The sequence below is a fragment of the Melanotaenia boesemani genome, chromosome 6 (genome assembly GCF_017639745.1).
Source record: "Melanotaenia boesemani isolate fMelBoe1 chromosome 6, fMelBoe1.pri, whole genome shotgun sequence".
NCBI lineage: Eukaryota > Metazoa > Chordata > Actinopteri > Atheriniformes > Melanotaeniidae > Melanotaenia > Melanotaenia boesemani.
The window spans coordinates 19,252,533-19,271,785 of record NC_055687.1 but is presented as its reverse complement, the minus strand read 5'-3'; the positions used below and the strand labels follow the sequence as shown (position 1 = coordinate 19,271,785).

Here is a 19,253-nt window from a genome sequence, read left to right as displayed (position 1 = left end):
TGAATTTAACATTGCAGATTATGTAGGGAAAAGTAAGATAAGTCTGGTCATTTGAGGTGACTTTTGATTCCTGTGCTAATGTATTTTTGTGCCATCTGATGTTGTGTTCTCTGTAATCCATCTCAGGGAGGGAGAGAGTGTAATCCATGTTAATCCGTCATTCAAAGACAGACAGAGAGAGAAACCACAGCCATTAAAGAGAGACAGAAACAGCAATGATCTATGGAGGCTATGTCACAACCGTTTTAGTGCTTAGGCAGTAAGTAAGTGAAACAAGCTGCTTCAGAGTTTTTGCTGATTTGACTGAGTGTTTCTTTTGCTGTAATTCTGTCTTTCTCTCTGATCTGATCTCGTCTGACAGCTGCCTGGCTGTATCCTGAACCTTTGTTGTCAGGGATACCTCTCCATAGAAACACTCTCCCAAAGGTAATGGGAGGGCTTTGAAAGAGAAGAGACCCTCACCTTTATGACAAAAAAGGAGATGATGAAGAGGGAGAGGCTGTAAAACAGAGGAAAAGATACCTGTGGTGGAGAAAGTGAACTCAAAGTCTGCAGAGGAAAAGAAGGAAAAGTTGGGTGAAGCCAAAGTGAACTCCTCAGGTAGGAATAATATTGTCAGAGAAGAAACAAATTAGCAAACACGGACAGGATTGCACCACAATTCCCTTCTCAACTTCTGCCATGTGTTGTAAACTCAGTTTAATTTTTGTATTTACAGGATGGGCTATGATCTGGAGAGGTTTGTTGGCTATGTGAATGAAGGTTTGCTATGCTGTGTATGTCGAGATGTGTTGGAGCGCCCCCTGCAGGCACCCTGTGAACATGCCTACTGCAGCTCCTGCATCAGCAGCTGGCTGCTCCATCACCAGTCCTGTCCCGAGGACAGACTGCCGCTGGATGTGAGCACTCTCAAACCACTATACAGGTCTGTCTTTACCTCTACAGCTGTGTAAATGGTATTCTCTAACTTTTAATAACTCATTAGGTTTCACAGATTACTTGTCCAACTATTCAGCTACATCATAAGTGTATGGTAATTATAATCTAACAGAGGGTTTTTGGTTTTGGATGTTTGATGACAGGTACATGCGTAATGACCTGAACCGTTTGCAGATCCGTTGTGTGAATGCAGGGCATGGATGTGAGGTGGTTTGCTCATTGGAGAGTCTGCACACACATGAAGATGAGTGTGAGTTTGCCTTCATATCCTGCTCTAATTCAGGTATGAAAAACACTCACTGATGGTTAGACTACATATAGTGTTGTTTGATGTGTTGTTTGAATTTTATATATAACAGTATTTGTAAAACAAAATGGTTATTTTAATAGATGTGTATAATAGAAAGGAAATGTGATACCTCTGTGTGGGTGAGCAACAGGTGGCTCATCTGTTGTCATGGCTGCCCTGTAAACATGTATACCTGTGGGACTGAAGACTCCAAAGACCTTACAAAAAATGCAATTGAGTTGCATAATTCTTTAATCAGCAATTCATAAGCCTGAATGTAAAGTATATATGATAATAATAATGTACTTTCATCATGTGACTGTAGCCTGTCATTGGCAGGTGGAGAATACATATGTTACCACTGTGGTAGGTATAATAACAAGGTGTGAACATGCAGTGTGGCTTTCTTTTGCAATGCTCGGCAGTACAGTCATGAACTCTTTCAGGTGTTTGTGCTGCAGGTGTGTCTGTTTGCTGTGCTATTTAAAAGGATTGTTGTTTCTGGTGGAAAACATCACAAATATTCTATTAATTTGTGCAGCACTGTCAGTGGAAATCATGTTTTTGATAAAAGTCACCTCTTCAAATTTAACTAGTTGTTTCATGTGAACTTAATATGACTCTTTGATCTCAGGCTGCCCTGTGCAGGTAGAGAGGCGGGGTTTGGAGGCTCACCTGTCAGAATGTAACTTCCGCAGCAGAGAGTGTCCCAATGGCTGCGGTCACACTCTCCACTCTATCGAACAATCACAGCATAATTGTGTAGCTGAGCTGCGTACAGAGGTGGAGATGCTGAGGTAAAAAAAAAAAAAAAAAAACTCAGTATTTTTCTATTATTGGTCTTTTTGATCTCATTAAATGTTTACTTCAGGGCAGAGATGCTGTGTAAGGTGGAGGAGGTGAGACGAGAGATGGAGTCTCGTTTGGACTCACAGAGGAGACACATGGTGCAGAAAGAGTCACAGCTGAAGAATGAGGTGGAAGAGCTCAAGGTGAACCAATCATCCACCTCTTTCAACAGCTCTATAAAAGTAGTGCAGAAGTACACATTTGATTCTGTTTACTGATGGTCTTCATACATTTACCTCAACATAAGATAAAACATATACACTTAAATTACCAGGCAGAAGAGCTCTATAGATGTAAAACAAAGCAATAGGTAGTCATATGTGTATATATACATATTTGACCTCAGCCTCACCCCAAGTTTCACTGAGTAGTTGTCAAAAGCTCTTAGTCACATCTCATGAGCTTCATCAGATCAAAGTTTCTGATGATGTGTCCACTCTGTGCAGAGTCAGTTATCACGTGTGATGTGCGACATGCGCACCCTGTTAGGAGCAGAACGTCTGAGGAGACAGGAGCTTGCAGAAGCTGAGCTGGAGAAGAGGGAACTGTTGGAGCTCCTCAGAGACCTGCAGCCCACCGGGAGTCAGCGTCTTCCTGAACAGCCAGACAGGGACCAGCTTCAGAGAGACCAGCAGACATCCTGCTGGGAACTGCACACCGAGCCAACATCACTCCAGCAGAGAGAGGCTTCTTTTCACGCCTCCAGCTTGTCACTGCATTCAGCTCAGGGTACTCATGCTGGGGGTCCACCTCCATCACCTCTGCTAAGAGAGGGAGTGTGCAAGGGAAGCACTCGGAGTCTGACTCTGGACTGCATCAAAAGGAAGAGCCGGGAGGTGACAGTCATCTAAATACACAGGAGCTGATGATTAACCTGTCTATAAAAAAGTGAAGTTATTCTTTTTGTGTTTAGCAAATTATTTGGAAAAGGGTTTAGAAATTCAAAAATGCTCTTTGTATATCCAGCTTAGTCATTTTTAGAAAAACATATTGACCAACTATCAATGAAAAGAGAAAAATGTAATTTTGTGAGACTTCAAATGAATCTATGAAAAACAGGTTGTGAAAGAAAACAACCATTTTGTTGTGCTACCTCTACTCATGAATTATTTCCTCAAGAATCACTGGTAAAACCTCATTGGATTTATTTTTATATTGTTTTCTTGAACTTATGATCAGGTTACTTCTATTATTTCATAACTATGCCACCTTTGAGGTTTTTGTTTTACATAGAAAATATCTGAAGTTTCTGGAAAAAAATGGCATCAGTTTAAATATTCTTTGACTCACAAATTGGAAGTTTTATTATAGTTATTAGATTAAAGAATACTAAAGTAAAAAAGCAAACCAAAATTCCTGAAGGATGACTGGGTTTTATTACAAGTTATACAATTATTTTTGAAATCCGATGTGTTTTGCCTGTAATGGTCTCTATAAAGAGACTAATATAATCTACATGTTCAAGTCTAATTGGGCTCAGTCATCTTGTCCGTAATGCACCTTTCTTTTTGCCAACAGGTTTGTATGTCTCTTCGAACAATACCCGAATACTCATTGTCACCTTGAGCTTTAATGTAAGTGAATCTTGTCACACCAGCTCTTTACTGTTTCTGAAGGACTTTTAGTAATGTGTAATTTTTACTCTTCAGTGGTAACAATTGGACACGTTTTAAGGATAATGTAAATAACTGCTGTGATGAAAGTCTGTTTCATGAAATGTCCAGAGTCTTCCCCAGTTCATTTGGTGTTGCTTGAAAGACAGACTCAAATACTACTGCCTTTATTCTCTGATTATGACTCATAACAAAACAATACATCAACACAGTCATTGTGACAATATTATACCACCACGTTTCCATGGAGACAGCATACATAACATCCTAATTAGTCCATCTGTAGCCATGACAAGCTGTAGTCATTGCCCAGGTGAATTTACCTGGTAAAGGAGCGCACATGTCTGCCCCTTCCACCGCCACTACCTCCCCCACCACTGAATTTATTGCCCTGAGATCCTCTTCCTCCTCCTCCGCCACCTCCTCCTCCACCAGCACCACCAGCACCTCCTCCTCCGCTAAGCCATGACAACCCAGCGCCTCCTCTGCCCCGTGGAGCTCGATCCCTAATAGCCAGCCGGTAAGCACCTGAGAAAGGGAAAAATTTAGTTGTGTGTGTAGAAATATGCTATATAAAACGTAGATAAATGTGAATATGCACGTTACATACTTGCTGGGAGTTGTCGTGAAGGAAGAGGTCCTCTTGTGAAGTTGCTCTGGCCTCCACGGGGTTCACTGTAGTTTCCTCTGTGAGTGATAGCTGGAACTTGACCACTCCACGATGAGCCACGACCTCCCTCTCTTCTAGCGTAGTTCCCTACAGGACCAAAAAGTATAATTTGTCACCCTCTACTGGTAAATTTAGGAAATACAGATTCAAGTAAGATAAAAAAAAAAATTTGTTATGTTTTTTTTTTAAGTTACTGGAAAGGGTGGCTGTAGCTCATAAAGTATACACTCTAATAAAGGTAGAAATATTGAGGGAAAAACACTCAGTCCTGCAACGTCCCTAATGTTTTCCTCAACTGTGAGTTGCAATGGATAACAGAATTTGCTGAATGAATATACAATAACATTTAAATTGATATAAATATGACTACTTCAGAAAGGATCATGTGCGTACACACCTGACAGCAGAACACCTTTAGGTTGTGGTGGAGTAAAAAAGCGTGTCTGGCTGTGGAAGGTAGCTCTGCCTCTACCAGTAAACAATCCTCTGGTAGGGGGTTTGGGAGCGCTCTTTGGGGGACGTTTTGGGGGCAAAAGTCCAAGAGGGGTGGTAATGTCTTTAAACTCCGCTGCAACAAAGTCATCCACATGCATACTGGGAGGACGGGAAGTGTTTTGTTTACGCAGCCGGAAAATGTCATGGGGACGGGAGACATTCTGTCCAAATCCTCCACGACCTCCACGACCCCGAGGAGCAGGCATAATGTGGGCTCTTTTAGCAGGTTCAACATAGTCAGATTTACCGCTGTAGAGACAAAAACAACATGACATCCAGTAAGCTGAGTTAAACTACGGTTCAGTATGTTAGTTCATTGAAAAGTGAAGTTTAACTAGAGCTGCACCTTGAGGTAATGAATGTCTCGTGTTTGTGTTTGCCCAGACGGAAACCTTTAGGAGCCTTGGTGTGACCAGGTGAGGATGGCTCAGACAGGAAGGAGCGCTCCAGCTCTGCCTTTAGGTCCAGTTCTGGACAGCACTCTTGAGCTAAACCCACCAGATCCACTTTCATCTGCCACAGACAAAGAGATGTAATGTAAACTAAATAAAATCACATGAAGGGCAAACTTATACAAGTTCTCTCATACTAGCCTTTAGGCAATCACTGTAAATATACAGAAATAATAAATTTACAAACACAGTTACCAAATCAAGATCTGTTTCTATGTCATCTGTTTGGAAGGGAGAAAACCACAGAGCCTTCAGCTGGTCATCCAGCGCTTCAGACAGAATGAACACTGTCCTGCAGAGAAAAATACACAAGGCCCATTCATTTTTTACATGGCTCATTGTAGTTGGCATGCATTAAGTTTAGCTATATTATTTCATTTTTTCTAATGGTGCAAAGATAACAGCTTCAAAACAATGCAGGACTAAAAGAAGGCAAAGGAAAATTAAAAACCTTATGCACATGAAACATTTTAATCTGTCACTAAAACATCATTTTATGCCACCCTGCTGACAAACCTGTGATTAAACTGAGCCCCCAATGTCTCTGGTGCTGGCAGAGTGGGCTCAGTGTCAGCTGCAGAAGGCATGTCTGTGGCTGCTTCCAGCGTCTGCCTCAGAACAATCACATTCTCCAACATAGCTTCCAGGGAATCATCTTCTTTACACAGTTTCTACAGACACATAGACACAGGAAACTGAATGCTCAGGCAGCCTAAAAAAAAAGAAAGAAATCTTTACAGATGTGTATTATATGTACCGTTATTAGCTTCTCTAAAGTAGGTAATGGATGTGACTCAGAGTCCTCCCACTGGAGAATAGTTTTCATGTCAGAGCCTGAAAGCAATCGTGGAGGAACAAAAGTAGGCTCCTCGCTGGACCCCTGACCCTCCTCAACACACTGGAGACAAAAAAAAGAGATTCATAATCATTTTAGATGAGCTACAAAAAGCATCAGAAAATAAGTAGTTATTACAAAGACACCTAAGGAAATAAATTATCACAAACACTGGAGATTTTTGGAAAGTGACCAGTAATGAAAAGCCAAATGTTGATTTACATACATAACCCACCCACAATCTTCTTTTAGGGATTAATTAAGCATTATACAAATTAAGTCAATTCAATGTCTTTGAAAAATGCCCATCAATGTAATGTTATAGCTTATTCTTTTCTATGATAGCATCTCTAAAGATTTTAACTTTCTTCTGTTTTTGCTAAACAGTATTTATAATACAGTTTTCATTTATTTATTTTTTAAATAACTTTTATCTATTTATAGGATATTTCTTATTAAAATGTAATTATTTATTTAAAATAAAGTTTATTAAACAGTCTTATTTATTAATTATATCTGTTAATGTTTTGTATCCTTTTGGTTGCTCTACTTTAAGTGCTTAGGCTGGAACTCCCTTGAAACTAGATGAACAGGTTTATTTAAATATAACAAAGCTGAATTTGCAGTACATCTAAGCAGTACTTACCACTGTTTCTGTGTTGACAACCTGCCTGAGGAAATCAAGCAGAGCTGAGAGCAGATCTGCTGAGTCCTTGTTGAATGAAACCACCAATCTTTTAAGCAACGATGACAGTCCTGTGCCATGTTTCCTCAGAGCACTGAAGCAAAGGTAAAACGTAGCAAAAGTCTTATTTATGAAAAGGACACAAGCTCTAACAGAAAGTAAACAGTGAAACATTTGCATTTACACTTTGAGGTGGTAGAGTCCATAGTTATGCTCTGTAAGGAATGTCAAAGTCCTGATGCAGGTGAGTAGGAGAGGGACGCTGCTCTCTTTATTCCCTAATACTTCCAACAAGGAATTACACACTGATGACATCATCTCTCGTCCCGGGAGTGCATTAGCTAGTTGTTCAGCCTCTGACACACAAGTCTCACCAGCTGGAGACACCACAAGAGATATGTCCTGATGAAGACAGAAGGCATAACATTTTTAGGGGTTTCCTCCTTTTCAAAAAAAAAAAAAAAGGCTTTCTAGTTTGATGTGTGTAATGGATCTTACCTGGTCACACAGTGATTGTAATATTGTTCCCACTAGAACACTGCACTGTTGCTGTTGCAAGGAGTGATCTGGTGGCGGAACAAGCAGAGATAAAAGCAAGGGGAACAGATCTGCCAGCTGTTCGTCTCCAGAAACGGACCCTGACAGCAGGTGCAGTGTTGCGCTCTTACAAGCCCTCTGCGAGACCAGAGCATCCTTCAAGGATAGCAGACGCAACACTTGGCCCCAGCTCACATTTTTCCCCTCTGCCCTGCAGTTAGAAGATTAGACACATCTAAGATACAGTTTACAGCATAGACACAAAAACTGCAGCGTGTTTGTCCGTGGGTGCTGTACTCACGGCTGCAGCTCCTCCAGCAGCAGCTCCAGAAGTGTCTTCATGATAAGTGTTGCTGTGGGTGAAGACAAGTCTGCTAGCTGAACACACACTCTCCTCAGCATGGCAAGGAAAGGAGAGCAGCTGGTGGCACATACACATTGTAATACTTCTGACAGCACTTTCCACTGTGCCCTTATGTGCATGCTCCACAGCTTCCTTGTGTTTAAGGCTATAGCAACATCTTGGACTGATATCACCTGTGGAGCCAAAGATCTAATATCAGTGTCCATGCCAAGGTGAGAGCCATAAGTACCTGAATGAAAGAATGTGAGTAGGTAATGAAGGATAGTGAGTTACCTGAGTGCTCTGCATTGGTAGTGGAAGAGGCAGAAGCTCAGAAAGCAGTGTTAGGCCAGAGAACAGACCTTCAGGAGCTTTTAGCAGTGATCCTAAAACCTCCTTTAACATCAGTGACCAAGTGTTACTGGCCAGAGTCTCTTCTGTGTGAGTGACCTGCAGCACACATAAACATAGTCTCACCAAAATGATTAACAATGACACATTCTGCATCATATTTCTTGATCTTAAACAGGTTTTCATTCATCAATGTACCTCTTCACTGACGCCCTGTGTAAAGGTAAGCAGCACATCAACTATAAGTGCCTGCACTCTGGTCTCCTCTCCATCTAGACGTCCTGATGCAGGGATGGAGCACACAATCATGTGGAGCGTCACTAACACATTGGCAACGCGAGTGTCCCTGAACTGGAAAGCCCCTCCACAGAGCAGCTCTGTCAGCATGGTGCGTAGCAACCTGAGTGTGCTGATGCATATACTGAGGATCATGCAGCGTTGCGGCGTTGGGCCCATGTGTCCGTGCACACGCCATGGTTGCAGTAATACACTGCATAGCTTCTGCAGGACACGCACACACATATCCAGACCTTCCCCAGAGAACAGCTGGACACCTGCAAGACTCCACTTCAGATCCCTCTGCTGACCTGCAGGAAGGATGAGGAGTCACTTTGGTACAATGTACATCAAACATGAAAAGATATGATTACAACACAAAAAAAAAAAAAAAAAAAAAACTTTGTAAAATTTTTGACAAAAGCAAAGACCAATGAGACACATTAGTATTTGGGTTATGTCATTTAAAGTGATGCAAATGCTATGGTTGTTGTTACCCTCTACAGCAGGAGGCTGACAGGCGATGTGACCGAGAACCCTCAGAGCAGTAACCAGCCCAGTTCCCTCTGCACTCAACATGTTCTCCACGTTCTGGTGTCAAAAGAAAGGTTTGGTTATCAAGATTTCGACAAGCTTAATAATTTCACCTGCTTATTTTTTGAGTCAAGACACAATTCTCTACAGGGACAAAGCAAAAACTGGCTTTTGAAGTGTTCAGTTATTCAGGCGTTCAATTAGACAAGGATAAGAAAACTGCCAGTAAACCAGAGTGACAGGATTGTGTCAAGTCATACATTAGGAAGAGAGAGAAAAAAGCATTAGAACATTTCTGCAGCATTTTAAGAGCCTAAAACCAAAGGAGTCAACATATTTGTCACTCCACTCAGACCCTTATGGTAGACTGGACTGTAGACTAAAGATTAGGTCATAATTCTTAATGCATCTGTAGAGGAAGCCAGGTACTGAGAATCACTTTATTATTACCAGCCATGCAGTCAAACATGGTGGTGGCAGCATCATACTGTGTGGATGTTCTTTCTGCAAAAAGGACTGGGAGGCCAAGCAGTAATCCCATGTGCAAAACCTTTTTCAGGGAGCTCAAGATCAAAGACTATACAAGAAAACACAGGGTTGGTGTCAGAAAAACCTAAAGTATTAGGGGGACCCTTTGGGTTTCCACAAGTGCACTCACCACATTCTGTTTGAATGGGCGTTGTCAGTCGCTTCCACAGATGAAGCCAACAAAGAAGTGCCAAAAAAAACTACACCAAAGTGCAAAGGCAATGGCTCTACTGATAAATTTCAAGCTTTCATTTTTAGTAAAATCACAGAAGACATGTTTTGGTTTTGTTATAGTGGAGAAATGTGTATTATATCTTTACAAACATGTTAATGTATGCATTTTAAGTCTTAAAAACTAAAATGTGGATAACTTGAAGGATTCTGAAAACTTTCTTTTAGACTTTGAGATGCTGTGTTAAATGAGAATATATAGCTAAATCTTTGACCTCAAAAGCAATTCTTTTCCTGTTAAATGATTTACTTATTTATCAGCACAAATATAGGATCAAGTAAAAATAGCTTAATGCTTAGGGTAAGGTAAGCCTAGATTCCTTCAATGACAGACTTAATAAACTAGATTAAATGTTAGAAACTGCTCTCAGGTCGCTGCTTAATTGCTGCCAAATTTGGAAGATTAAAATTTAAAGTAGTCCACAACTTAAAACCAAAAAACAAACTCTTCCAGCACCGTGTATGGTGAGTGAAATATCTGTACCTGCTTGATGTAATTAATGAGTGTAGGAATGCTGCCAATCTCAAAGCGGAGTTTATCCAAAGGCTCCAACCATTTATTGAGTTCTGAAGAAAAAAAGAAACCAAACAAACACAGAAGTTGTCAAATATTCAAAACCTTCTTCTACAAAATGTGAATGTGACATGGTAATATTTACCTTGCAATTTGGCATTGGTGTCATCTGCCTTGGCTATGGCGAGCAATGGAGCAGCATATTGTTCCATCATCCGCAGTTCATTCGAGGTTTGTACCACCGTTAAAACCAGCATACAGGCATAGTTGTATGTCACTGCTTTGCGAGCCTTGGCCTCACTGGAGAAAAAAAAAAAAGTAAAATTAAACAGAAATGGAAGCACAAAAAGAGAAACAAGCAAAAATCTAAAAAGATAACGTTACCCTTGCCCATCTTTGCTGTGGTGCTGGAGCAGAGTGACCAGACAGGACAAGTTGTTCTTCAGGCTGAAAACGTGAGCCACAGCACTACGACCAGTCTGCGTGAATGTCATGAGATAAAGCGCATGCAGCATGCCCAGAACGTCTGGGCTGTCACCTTCTTCAAGCCCTGCACCACCCTCTCCTCCTGTAGCCACATGGCTCATGAGTTCTGACACACCCTGGAGAGCATGTAGTGCCTGCATTAGCCACACACAAAAGCCCTCTTCCCCCAATCCTGGCCCAGAGAGGCATCCCTCTCCCCCTGTTGACGTGCCCTCCTCGCCCTCAGATTCTGCCACTGATGCCAGGAGACGCAGCATGAGGTTGGTTGGTGTGGGCTGGGCGAGAAGGAAGAGAAGACCTGACTGGGTGAGTGACAGGAAGCGTAACAGCTCTTTTACAGCTTGGATGACACCAAGATGGCCTGCTGCAGCAGCTGCTGACAAAACCACTGTTGTGCTCTCCAGGAAATGGCACGCATGCATGTACCTGAGAAGAGATTTGAAGAAAAGTATAAATTCAATCTATAAATCAAAACTATTAACTCATGAGGTCTGAGATAACTGATGCCTGAATGTGTACCTATACAGCGTTGGGTAAGGGTTGTCCCTCTCCTGAGGTCCTGTTATTCTAGAAGAAGTGGGGAAGGCTTTTCCAGGGGGCTGCACCATGCAGTGAGGGGCAGTCTCCAGCAGGTGATGAAGCTCTTCCAAAACTCCAGCAAGCCTATCAAGCTCAGCCTCACTCACAGGGGAGGTGCTCAGCGATGTTTCCTCTTCCATAGGGCTCTCAGCATCTTCCATCTCCTCCTGAATAAGAAAGTAAGCAATTATTAATGTAATAAAAAAAGAAAAGAAAATCTTAATCTTTGAAGTTTTGGTGAATGTGCATTGACACCTGCTGTGGTTCACTCCAGGTCGCCGCTGCATGTTGTAGGTCAGCAAGTACCTCATACATATGGCTTTTTTGTAATATGGCATTTCCAGCTGTTATGACACGGACTGTTTCTTCATGTAGGAACAGCTGGACTAGACGCTGTGAAGTAAATTAAGCTTAGCATCAGTATTAATAACAAATCATCATATTCTTGGATTAGTCCATTTCTTTTTGTAAATATAAAAAAATAAATGACCAGTACTGAGCTTAATAAATCAATCAATTCTATTGCTTTCAAACGTTATGTTCACTTAAAGGGAATCAATCATTAGAGCTGTGTTATTTACAATATTCTGTGCATTTTTGTTCTTTGTCACATGAACAATTTACTTTGTGTAGCTAACCTGATAGCCACTCTTCTCTGAATCTCCTGCATGCAGGAAAGCCTTCACCCCAGCAGGAGCGCTGATAAGACCATCCAAAGCTCTCAGGATGCTCAACTTCAGTGTAGAGGAGACGTGGTCTGCGTGAAGCAACTCTAGCAGCACACTCAGGGCCCCTTCACGCAGCAACACTTTGAGACCCTGTGGACTCTCCGCCAAATATGATGCCAACTTTGCACCAGCTTTTAATTGTCTGAGGTTAAGTGCAATGGGTTGCATAAGAGCAGTTTCCATTTTTAGAGCTTGGAGAGCCCAATGAACTAAAATTCGAACAGGATCCTCCGTCTCTCCCTGTCCTTGTTTCATTAAATAGACCAAACTTTTGGCAAGTAATCCAGGTGCCTCTTCCAGAGCAGTGATCCAGCGGGTATCTCTGTCTTCACCAATACCACTTAGTAGTTCTTTTAAGTGAGCAACAGCTTCGGCCTCCTCTCCACCTGTTGACCCTTCTGTTCCACTAGCTGGTCCTTCTGTTCCACCAGCATCCCTGGGCTCTTCCATACTGGCCTTCTCAAACTGGGTGTCAAAGCGGGTCTTGTATGGAGGGGTGAAATAGACCAGGGGTCTGAGTTCTCGTTCATATGGATCATACTGGACAGGTGGGACAGATGCAAGATCCTCAGGAGTGTACTCCATGTCAAAGCTGGGCAGTTTGAAGCTACCATTATCCAGGTCATCCTCATCACTGGAAATCTGCTCATACCCGTCATCACCTAGCAGGGCAAAAATTTATAAAGTTTTACTACATGATAAAAGTTATTTAAACTTTATTTGATGAATGAGTGAGAATGAGGAGGCCAGCAACAACTACATAGTCCCTTTTTGATACACAGATGCATACACTCACAAACCTACTGTCCCACGACAGCATCGCTCCAAGCATGCAGGGTTAGTTTGGCATGCATGATGTGATTACAGAACGCACTCGGCCATGGCTGTGAGGAAACATCAAGTAGTCCTCTACATGACCGCATATGACGGTTAATCAAAAGCCTTCAGAGTCGCCCGGAGCAGCATCCAGCGGTTGCAGATGGGCACAGCATGCCAGAGCAAACACTCAAGGTGTTATTCAGTCCCAAATGGACCCTGCTCCTGTAGCCCCCCTGCCCTTGCCCGTGACATCTGACAACCTTGTTTGGAGCGGAGTTTCTAGAACTGTGGGGTTCAAGGCTGAGGGTCCATTTGGGAATGCTTACTACCCTACTCTCACATAAGAACACCCCTACCTTCCTCCATCTCCTCTTCCTCGTCCTCACCCTCATCTTCTTCTTCCTCTTCTTCTTCATCTTCTTCCTGTGCGCTCCCCTCAGTCCTTGCATCTTCTTCCTCCTCCTGCTCCTCCTCTTCCTCCTCCTCCTCACCTTCTTCCTCTTGTTCAGCATCCGAGTATGTCTCATCGGCAGGCAGCGATCTTTCTGGTGACACGGCTTCCAGGTAGTCGTCACGGCCCTCACCTGGCTCATCTTTGATCACACCCACTGTAGAATTTCCAAAACAACATTTAAATTACACAGAAATATGTAATTTATAGTATAAATAACAAGTTTTCTCATGCAAAACAGTTCAGAGTTGTGCATATTTAGAAAATTATGTAACCCACTGTAGAAATACTTCAGACAAAACTTTACTTCGAGCTTTATGACCATATGACTGTCAGATAACATAGAAAATGCTGACATTTCACCCAATGTATCTAATTAACATCAAGGAGAGTTCAACTCTCAATCTTTCATTAAAATAAGCTAAAAAAAAAAAAAGAAATAAATGAATAAATAATAAATTAGAAAGTAAGCATTCAATAAAAACACATAACTCTTGCTGAAATCTCTAAAAGACAATATAATTTTATTACAAAACTCTGCACTCTTCAAAGATTAGTGATGGACAAAAACGGCGTTTCCGTCTTTGTTGAACATAGCTGACGCTGCAGTTGGAAAAATCTGTTTTGCTGTATCTCTAGAAATAAGAACTTTTTGTGCTTTGTTCCAATAAGTAATAATCTCTATTCCATATCTTTCTTGTTATTGAAGTGAATATATTCCAAATACTTCCTAGAAAAGGTTGAGCTGCTTTACACAGATTTGTAATAAATAAAAGAAGATGTTTCCTTTGAGGCGAAAAAAGTTAATTTTATCCCACAAATGAGTAACTGACAAGATTTCCTTACTCCAAGCTGATATTTTTGGCAATCAGGATTGCAATGAACACTGAAATCAAATGATAATGAAATAACAAGAGCTGTCTTTAGAAGTGCTGAGACAAAACAATTTAAAGGAAAAACAATGATGGATCTATTTAGTTGAAACGTTTTAGAGAGAATATTCAGGTTAAAAAATTATTGTTGTCATAATTCAGATCTGGACAGACTAGAATTAGTGAATTATTTTACTAGAAGGTATTTCATAGCAGACACTGTATAAGATGAATTTGGTTTATTTTCTTGAAAATAAATAGCAATTCATAAAAATCAGGTGTAGTCACTTTAATTATGAGAGGAATGTCTTTATTGATAAATATATGAAGTGGAATTAAAATGACAAGTATATAAGGAAAAGTTGCAGTGTTCTCTTGTATTTAAGATACTAGATTTGATACATTATTTTTGGTTGATTTTGACAAAACGCAAAAACACTGGGAAGATGTACAGCTCTGACCTGATATTGGGACCTGCTCCTCCTCATCGTCATCTGGAGGTGGAGGTCCAGGTGGAGTACGAGGCCCTCTGGGTGCTGGTCTGGGTGGGCTGCCATTGTACTGGTCATCTTTTTCCCATTCTTAAAATGACAAACAAAGACAGAAGTACATTAAGCATTCAACAAGTTGGTTAATTTGATGGTTTGCTCCCAGGAAGCAAGTGTGAAGTTAAGAGGGCTGATTAGTTTAAGTGTAATGGTGCCTACCCTGTTTAATGATCCTTTTGAGTCCGCTTTGTTGTTGGGGTGGTGGGGGTGGTGGGGGAGGAGGTGAAGCTTGATCATGGCCATGAGGACGCTCTGCACTGCCATAAACTGCCAAAGTTAGACTTGTGTACCAGCCACGCAACACCAGGCCATCAGTGTTTATCTGTGTGCACAATCCCATTCAAATATTCACATCTAACCAGACCAAAAAAAAAAAAACAAACAAACAAAATATCATGCTGTTTATTAGAATTAGTTACCTTTCCACTGGGTCTGAACACAATGGACTTGTTCTCGTCATATTCCAAACTGAGGGCAAAATCAAGACAGGGTAGATTAATACAAGAGTGCGAATATTAAACCGTTGCTGAAATATATATTAACTTGAGTATTTTTGTGGGAAATAGTTTGGCTGCTGTTAACCCTGATAAACCTCTTTCCGATGTCCACGTATTTAAGTAATTTAAAAGAAAATTAGAAGACAAGGGGGACGACACATTGAAACAGAAAAGGTGAAAAATAAAGATAAAAAGTAATTTTTCATAAGCAGCTCTGCTAACTTGTTACTTTTGTCAGTAACTAACGTATTAGTCTTTAAATAAAGTAACTCAGTTGCTGTTACCCTATGGTGCATTTGTCCATTACTAGTTAAATTAATAAGTCTTGGCCAACAGCTGTAAGATTCTTCCTGTTTACAGCGGTGATGCAGCACAACGTGGGCAGCATTGCAGAGTCCGCTTGTTGGGCTTATGTTGGGCTCTGCGTAGTACCTGGGGTTCCTCTGCTCCCCTTGTGAAGCCCTCCTGTTTCTCTCACAGCTGTCCACAAAGCATTTTTTTTCCAAATAATCATAGCAGGATAGCACCGGCCACAACAGATTCATAAAACATCCTAAGCAGTGTTTGGCAGATGTTAAACGACCTTAGCCGCCTCAAAAAATAGAGACGGCTCTGGCCCTTCTTGTAAAGTGCAGTAGTGTTCTTAACTCAGTCCAGTTTATTGTTAATATGCACTCCAATTTGTAATCCTTCACCACTTCCACACTGACGCCCTGTTTTGAAACAGGTGTCGCTGGTGTTTTGGATCTCCTAAAATCCACAATCAGTTCCTTAGTCTTTGTCACATTAAGCTGCAGATGATTCTGCTCGCACCATGTGACAAAGGAGTCCACAGCTGCTACAGCGTGTACAAAACTGTAATTAAGTTACAAGGATATTAATGGGAGAATTTTTTAATGTTCTAAAGTAATGTTCTAAAGTACCTAAAAAGTTGTTTGTAACAGTAACACATTACTTTTTAGTGTAAGTAATCAACAAAGTAACAGAGTTACTTTTTGAATAAAGTAACTAGTAACTGTAACTAGTTAGTTTTTTTTCCCCAGAAACTAGCACAACAATGGTCATAAGTATACAAGGGTGAACTGTGGCTTTCTGAATTTCAAGATGACAATGCATGTTTAAATATGCCACCCCATAAAACGAAAAAAATCTAAGTATCCTAACACGTTACAGTCACATCCATTTGGAACAGTTGGAGACTATTTTGACAGCAAGTCACACAATTTAGACAAAAACCTACTGCAAACATTATCAGCACATATATTAACTCAGGTGTATCACATTCAGACTTTAAAGATTCCTTTTGTGGAAAGTTTATTAAACACAAGTTTGCGCTCTGGTGCTACTGTGCACACCTCTGTTATGAGGCTAGAATAAAAATGCTTGATTTGAGCATTCCTCTTCTCTTCTACTTCAATAGGAGCTATTTGTTTTTGTCTCACTTTCAGCTAAAGTGTGGGTGGGGTTGGGTTTCTGGAGAAACCAGTTAGCCAGCACAGGAACAAAGAGACCTGAGCTAGGGTGGGTGCAAAACAAGTCTATGAGAACAGGTCTCAGATGCTGTTGTGACCAGTTCTACTGGTGAGACAGACTTCTTTATCTTATGCACTTTTGAGATCTGAACAGGAATTATGGGAATGAGGAGAGGTTTAAAGGTTTAAAAAAAACAAAATGAGAGTTGGAAGAGTGAAAATAACTGACCTGCCCAGTCTGTGGAAGGTGGGGCTGTTGGGTTTGGTGACATTATTAAAGAACAGCTCCAACTGGAAGGCATGAGGAGACGTTTCCCTGGAAACATAGTAGTGACAAAATTATGATTTGACTCCCACAAGTTAAACATCTGCCTTAAGATTTGCCAACTAAAACTATACAGACATAATAGCCATTTTATTTGGTAAACATATATAATCTAATGATTTATCATAATGAGAGGCCTAAATTCTACCTTTACAAAGATTGTCTAACTAAATTATAAAAACAAGTGCAATTACACATTTACTACCAAGTTAAGCAATAAAGAGGAACAATTTAAGGAAAAATGTTACACCAAAAGGGATATCATTCAAGATCCCGTTTTCATGTTAATCTCAAAATGCCATGAGAAAAAAAAAAACTATAAATGAGAAACAAATCCACATCTAATAACAATATTATTCAATAATAACAATAATTTGGCACCCAGAGGGTAGTTGGAGGATTAAGGGCATTGCTAAGGGGGCCATCCACAGTGGTTTCCCAGATGCTAGTCCAGAGACTTTCAGTTAAATTACATTACTCTCATTCATTAAAGATCTGTTCAACATTGCATCCCAGGTGGCAAATTATTTACTTCTTCATTCACACAAGTATTACTTTTTCCTGCAGGTATGTCCTAGAAATATATATCAGATATCTTTGGTGAACAAACCCCTCCAAAGACAAAATATATTAAGCAGCAACACTAAAGATTACCTGCATATAATGAAAGAAAATTAGTCAAATTGATTGTAGATTTTGTAGCAGCTTGTGCTCACTAAAGTTATTGTGGTGTTCAAACAAATACAGTGACATGAATAAACACAGGCATAAAAGAGAAATTACATTTAAAGTCTGCCAATACGGATAACTATTAAACACAAAATTGGCACACATGTAACTATAGTTGTTGCCTGTAATGATGAGGAAGATGTGTGTTATAAACAGAAAAAGTTGTTTGTTTGTTCAGTATTATTTACACAAAAAGGACATGCAGCAAAAGGACTGTCAAAGAACTGTATTGTACATCCTATTTGTATGACTGAATATAAGTCAATATGTTTAAATAAATTAGGATTGTGGTGAATGAACATCACTCTAAATCGGACCCATCAATAGCAGGATTAGAACACTGTCACTGTTTTTCTGTGATGCAAGGGTATTTTGTTAGACCACATTAATTAAAACTACTTAAGAAAATGTTTTTAGCCCAGTGTGTGCATTTTCAGTGTTTGTGTGCGCTCTTACCCAAATGCTCTGCTGTCAGGTAAGTTACTGTGTGCTTTAATCCCTGGAGGGATGACCCTCACCTCTGTGATCAGGACCCCGCAAGGAAACCGCACGACATCCACGTTGGTTAACTGAAGTGCAGAGGATTACAACTTAATACAGTATTTATACAAAACTTGACCACAACTAGCATCACGGGCCTTTACAATAGCTTTTTCCGCTCCTTCGTATGTAACCAGAGACGCCTTTCATCTTTAATAGTTAGCGTTAGCTACCAAGCTAACTAGAAAACGACCTATTTAATAATGCAAACTGAAGCAACTACATGAAGATACGAGATTATTTATATTAACCAAAGTTCAATTGATCTGTCCGAAATAGTTATTTTTGAATTAATACAAGTGTATCATATATTTAAGCAGTAAACTGCATCGTGTTAATTTAGCCAAGCTAACATCGTTAGCATGAAAGTTGAGCATTATTCTCCAAAATTACTGAATATAATCGATATAACTCCAGAAAGCATGTAAATTTGGAGAAAATATGCACGAGTGTATCGAGGCTTCAGAAACATTACCTCTGCACTCTGGTGCTTAAACGTATCTAGAAAAAGAAGCTCCGTTGAAGTGTCCAACGCCATAGCTTCCCCGCTTATGGACGGTCTAAAGATAAACTTCCGGGATGATGAATACTTCCGGTGCAAGTTCGACGGTCAGCGACAACCAAAAATATAAATGAGATTAAACTAAGTAAGTAAGTAAGTAAATAAATAAATAAATAAATAAATAAGACATCCATTAAACGTTTTAATAAAAACAAAAATACGTTTTGCGCTCAAGTCATAATTTTAATATATATTTAATAGTTGAAACAATACAAAAATCGATAATCACTTAATAAATACGTTATAAAATGGTCCACAACGGAGTGTCAACCTTTATGAATTTTGCTGTATTTTTTTTAGTGTCAAAAACGTTTGCAAAAATATTTTTGGGGTTTTATCTTCAACGCAAATTCGTCCACGTCTGCTCTCTTTTTAACATATACATTCATTTGAATTAATATATAAAGAGTGGGTTTTAGCTAAGAAGATTTTTTACTGAATTATTAAGCTTTTATAAAGGACAGGTGTGAGTACTTATCAAATAATCTATCAGTTAAAGGAGGT

The 19,253-nt window shown here is 40.2% G+C and overlaps 2 protein-coding genes across 4 annotated transcripts; one reads left to right on the top strand and one right to left on the bottom strand.

The window, feature by feature from the left end:
- The first annotated feature begins 167 nt into the window (after positions 1-167).
- Positions 168-3,651, top strand: rnf41l (ring finger protein 41, like). 2 transcript variants are annotated; one of them, XM_041987038.1, is made up of 8 exons: positions 168-259; positions 362-600; positions 719-925; positions 1,083-1,222; positions 1,863-2,025; positions 2,100-2,220; positions 2,524-2,913; positions 3,596-3,651. In XM_041987038.1, the coding sequence occupies exons 3-8, from the start codon at positions 720-722 to the stop codon at positions 3,641-3,643; spliced, it is 1,068 nt and encodes a 355-aa protein (XP_041842972.1). In that variant the 5' UTR covers positions 168-259; positions 362-600; position 719; the 3' UTR covers positions 3,644-3,651. The 2 variants fall into 2 exon arrangements, with proteins under 2 accessions (XP_041842972.1, XP_041842973.1); XM_041987039.1 differs by lacking the exon at positions 3,596-3,651 and having other exon boundaries at positions 2,524-3,480.
- A 190-nt stretch (positions 3,652-3,841) lies between these two features.
- On the bottom strand, positions 3,842-18,762 carry virma (vir like m6A methyltransferase associated). 2 transcript variants are annotated; one of them, XM_041987033.1, is made up of 27 exons: positions 18,663-18,762; positions 18,104-18,216; positions 16,823-16,909; positions 15,044-15,092; positions 14,784-14,946; positions 14,538-14,657; positions 13,110-13,361; positions 11,845-12,596; positions 11,462-11,599; positions 11,147-11,373; positions 10,526-11,053; positions 10,287-10,441; positions 10,112-10,194; positions 8,832-8,925; positions 8,257-8,645; positions 8,002-8,157; positions 7,666-7,901; positions 7,326-7,575; positions 7,012-7,229; positions 6,789-6,921; positions 6,065-6,205; positions 5,824-5,978; positions 5,503-5,599; positions 5,202-5,368; positions 4,758-5,104; positions 4,301-4,447; positions 3,842-4,218 (listed from the first exon to the last, which is right to left on the bottom strand). In XM_041987033.1, the coding sequence occupies exons 1-27, from the start codon at positions 18,723-18,725 to the stop codon at positions 4,010-4,012; spliced, it is 5,469 nt and encodes a 1,822-aa protein (XP_041842967.1). In that variant the 5' UTR covers positions 18,726-18,762; the 3' UTR covers positions 3,842-4,009. The 2 variants fall into 2 exon arrangements, with proteins under 2 accessions (XP_041842967.1, XP_041842968.1); XM_041987034.1 differs by having other exon boundaries at positions 13,140-13,361.
- Between the last annotated feature and the right edge of the window lie 491 nt (positions 18,763-19,253).

What these genes read in the sequence shown, in the direction of transcription:
- rnf41l (XM_041987038.1), top strand. Translation starts at nt 720, where the DNA reads ATGGGCTATGATCTGGAGAGGTTTGTTGGCTATGTGAATGAAGGTTTG. An exon ending in ACAGAGGTGGAGATGCTGAG is followed by an intron (nt 2,026 to 2,099) that starts GTAAAAAAAAAA and finishes TGTTTACTTCAG; the next exon opens with GGCAGAGATGCTGTGTAAGG. An exon ending in ATGAGGTGGAAGAGCTCAAG is followed by an intron (nt 2,221 to 2,523) that starts GTGAACCAATCA and finishes CACTCTGTGCAG; the next exon opens with AGTCAGTTATCACGTGTGAT.
- virma (XM_041987033.1), bottom strand. Translation starts at nt 18,725, where the DNA reads ATGGCGTTGGACACTTCAACGGAGCTTCTTTTTCTAGATACGTTTAAG. An exon ending in CACCAATGCCAAATTGCAAG is followed by an intron (nt 10,195 to 10,286) that starts GTAAATATTACC and finishes TTTTTTCTTCAG; the next exon opens with AACTCAATAAATGGTTGGAG. An exon ending in TACAATCACTGTGTGACCAG is followed by an intron (nt 7,230 to 7,325) that starts GTAAGATCCATT and finishes TGTCTTCATCAG; the next exon opens with GACATATCTCTTGTGGTGTC.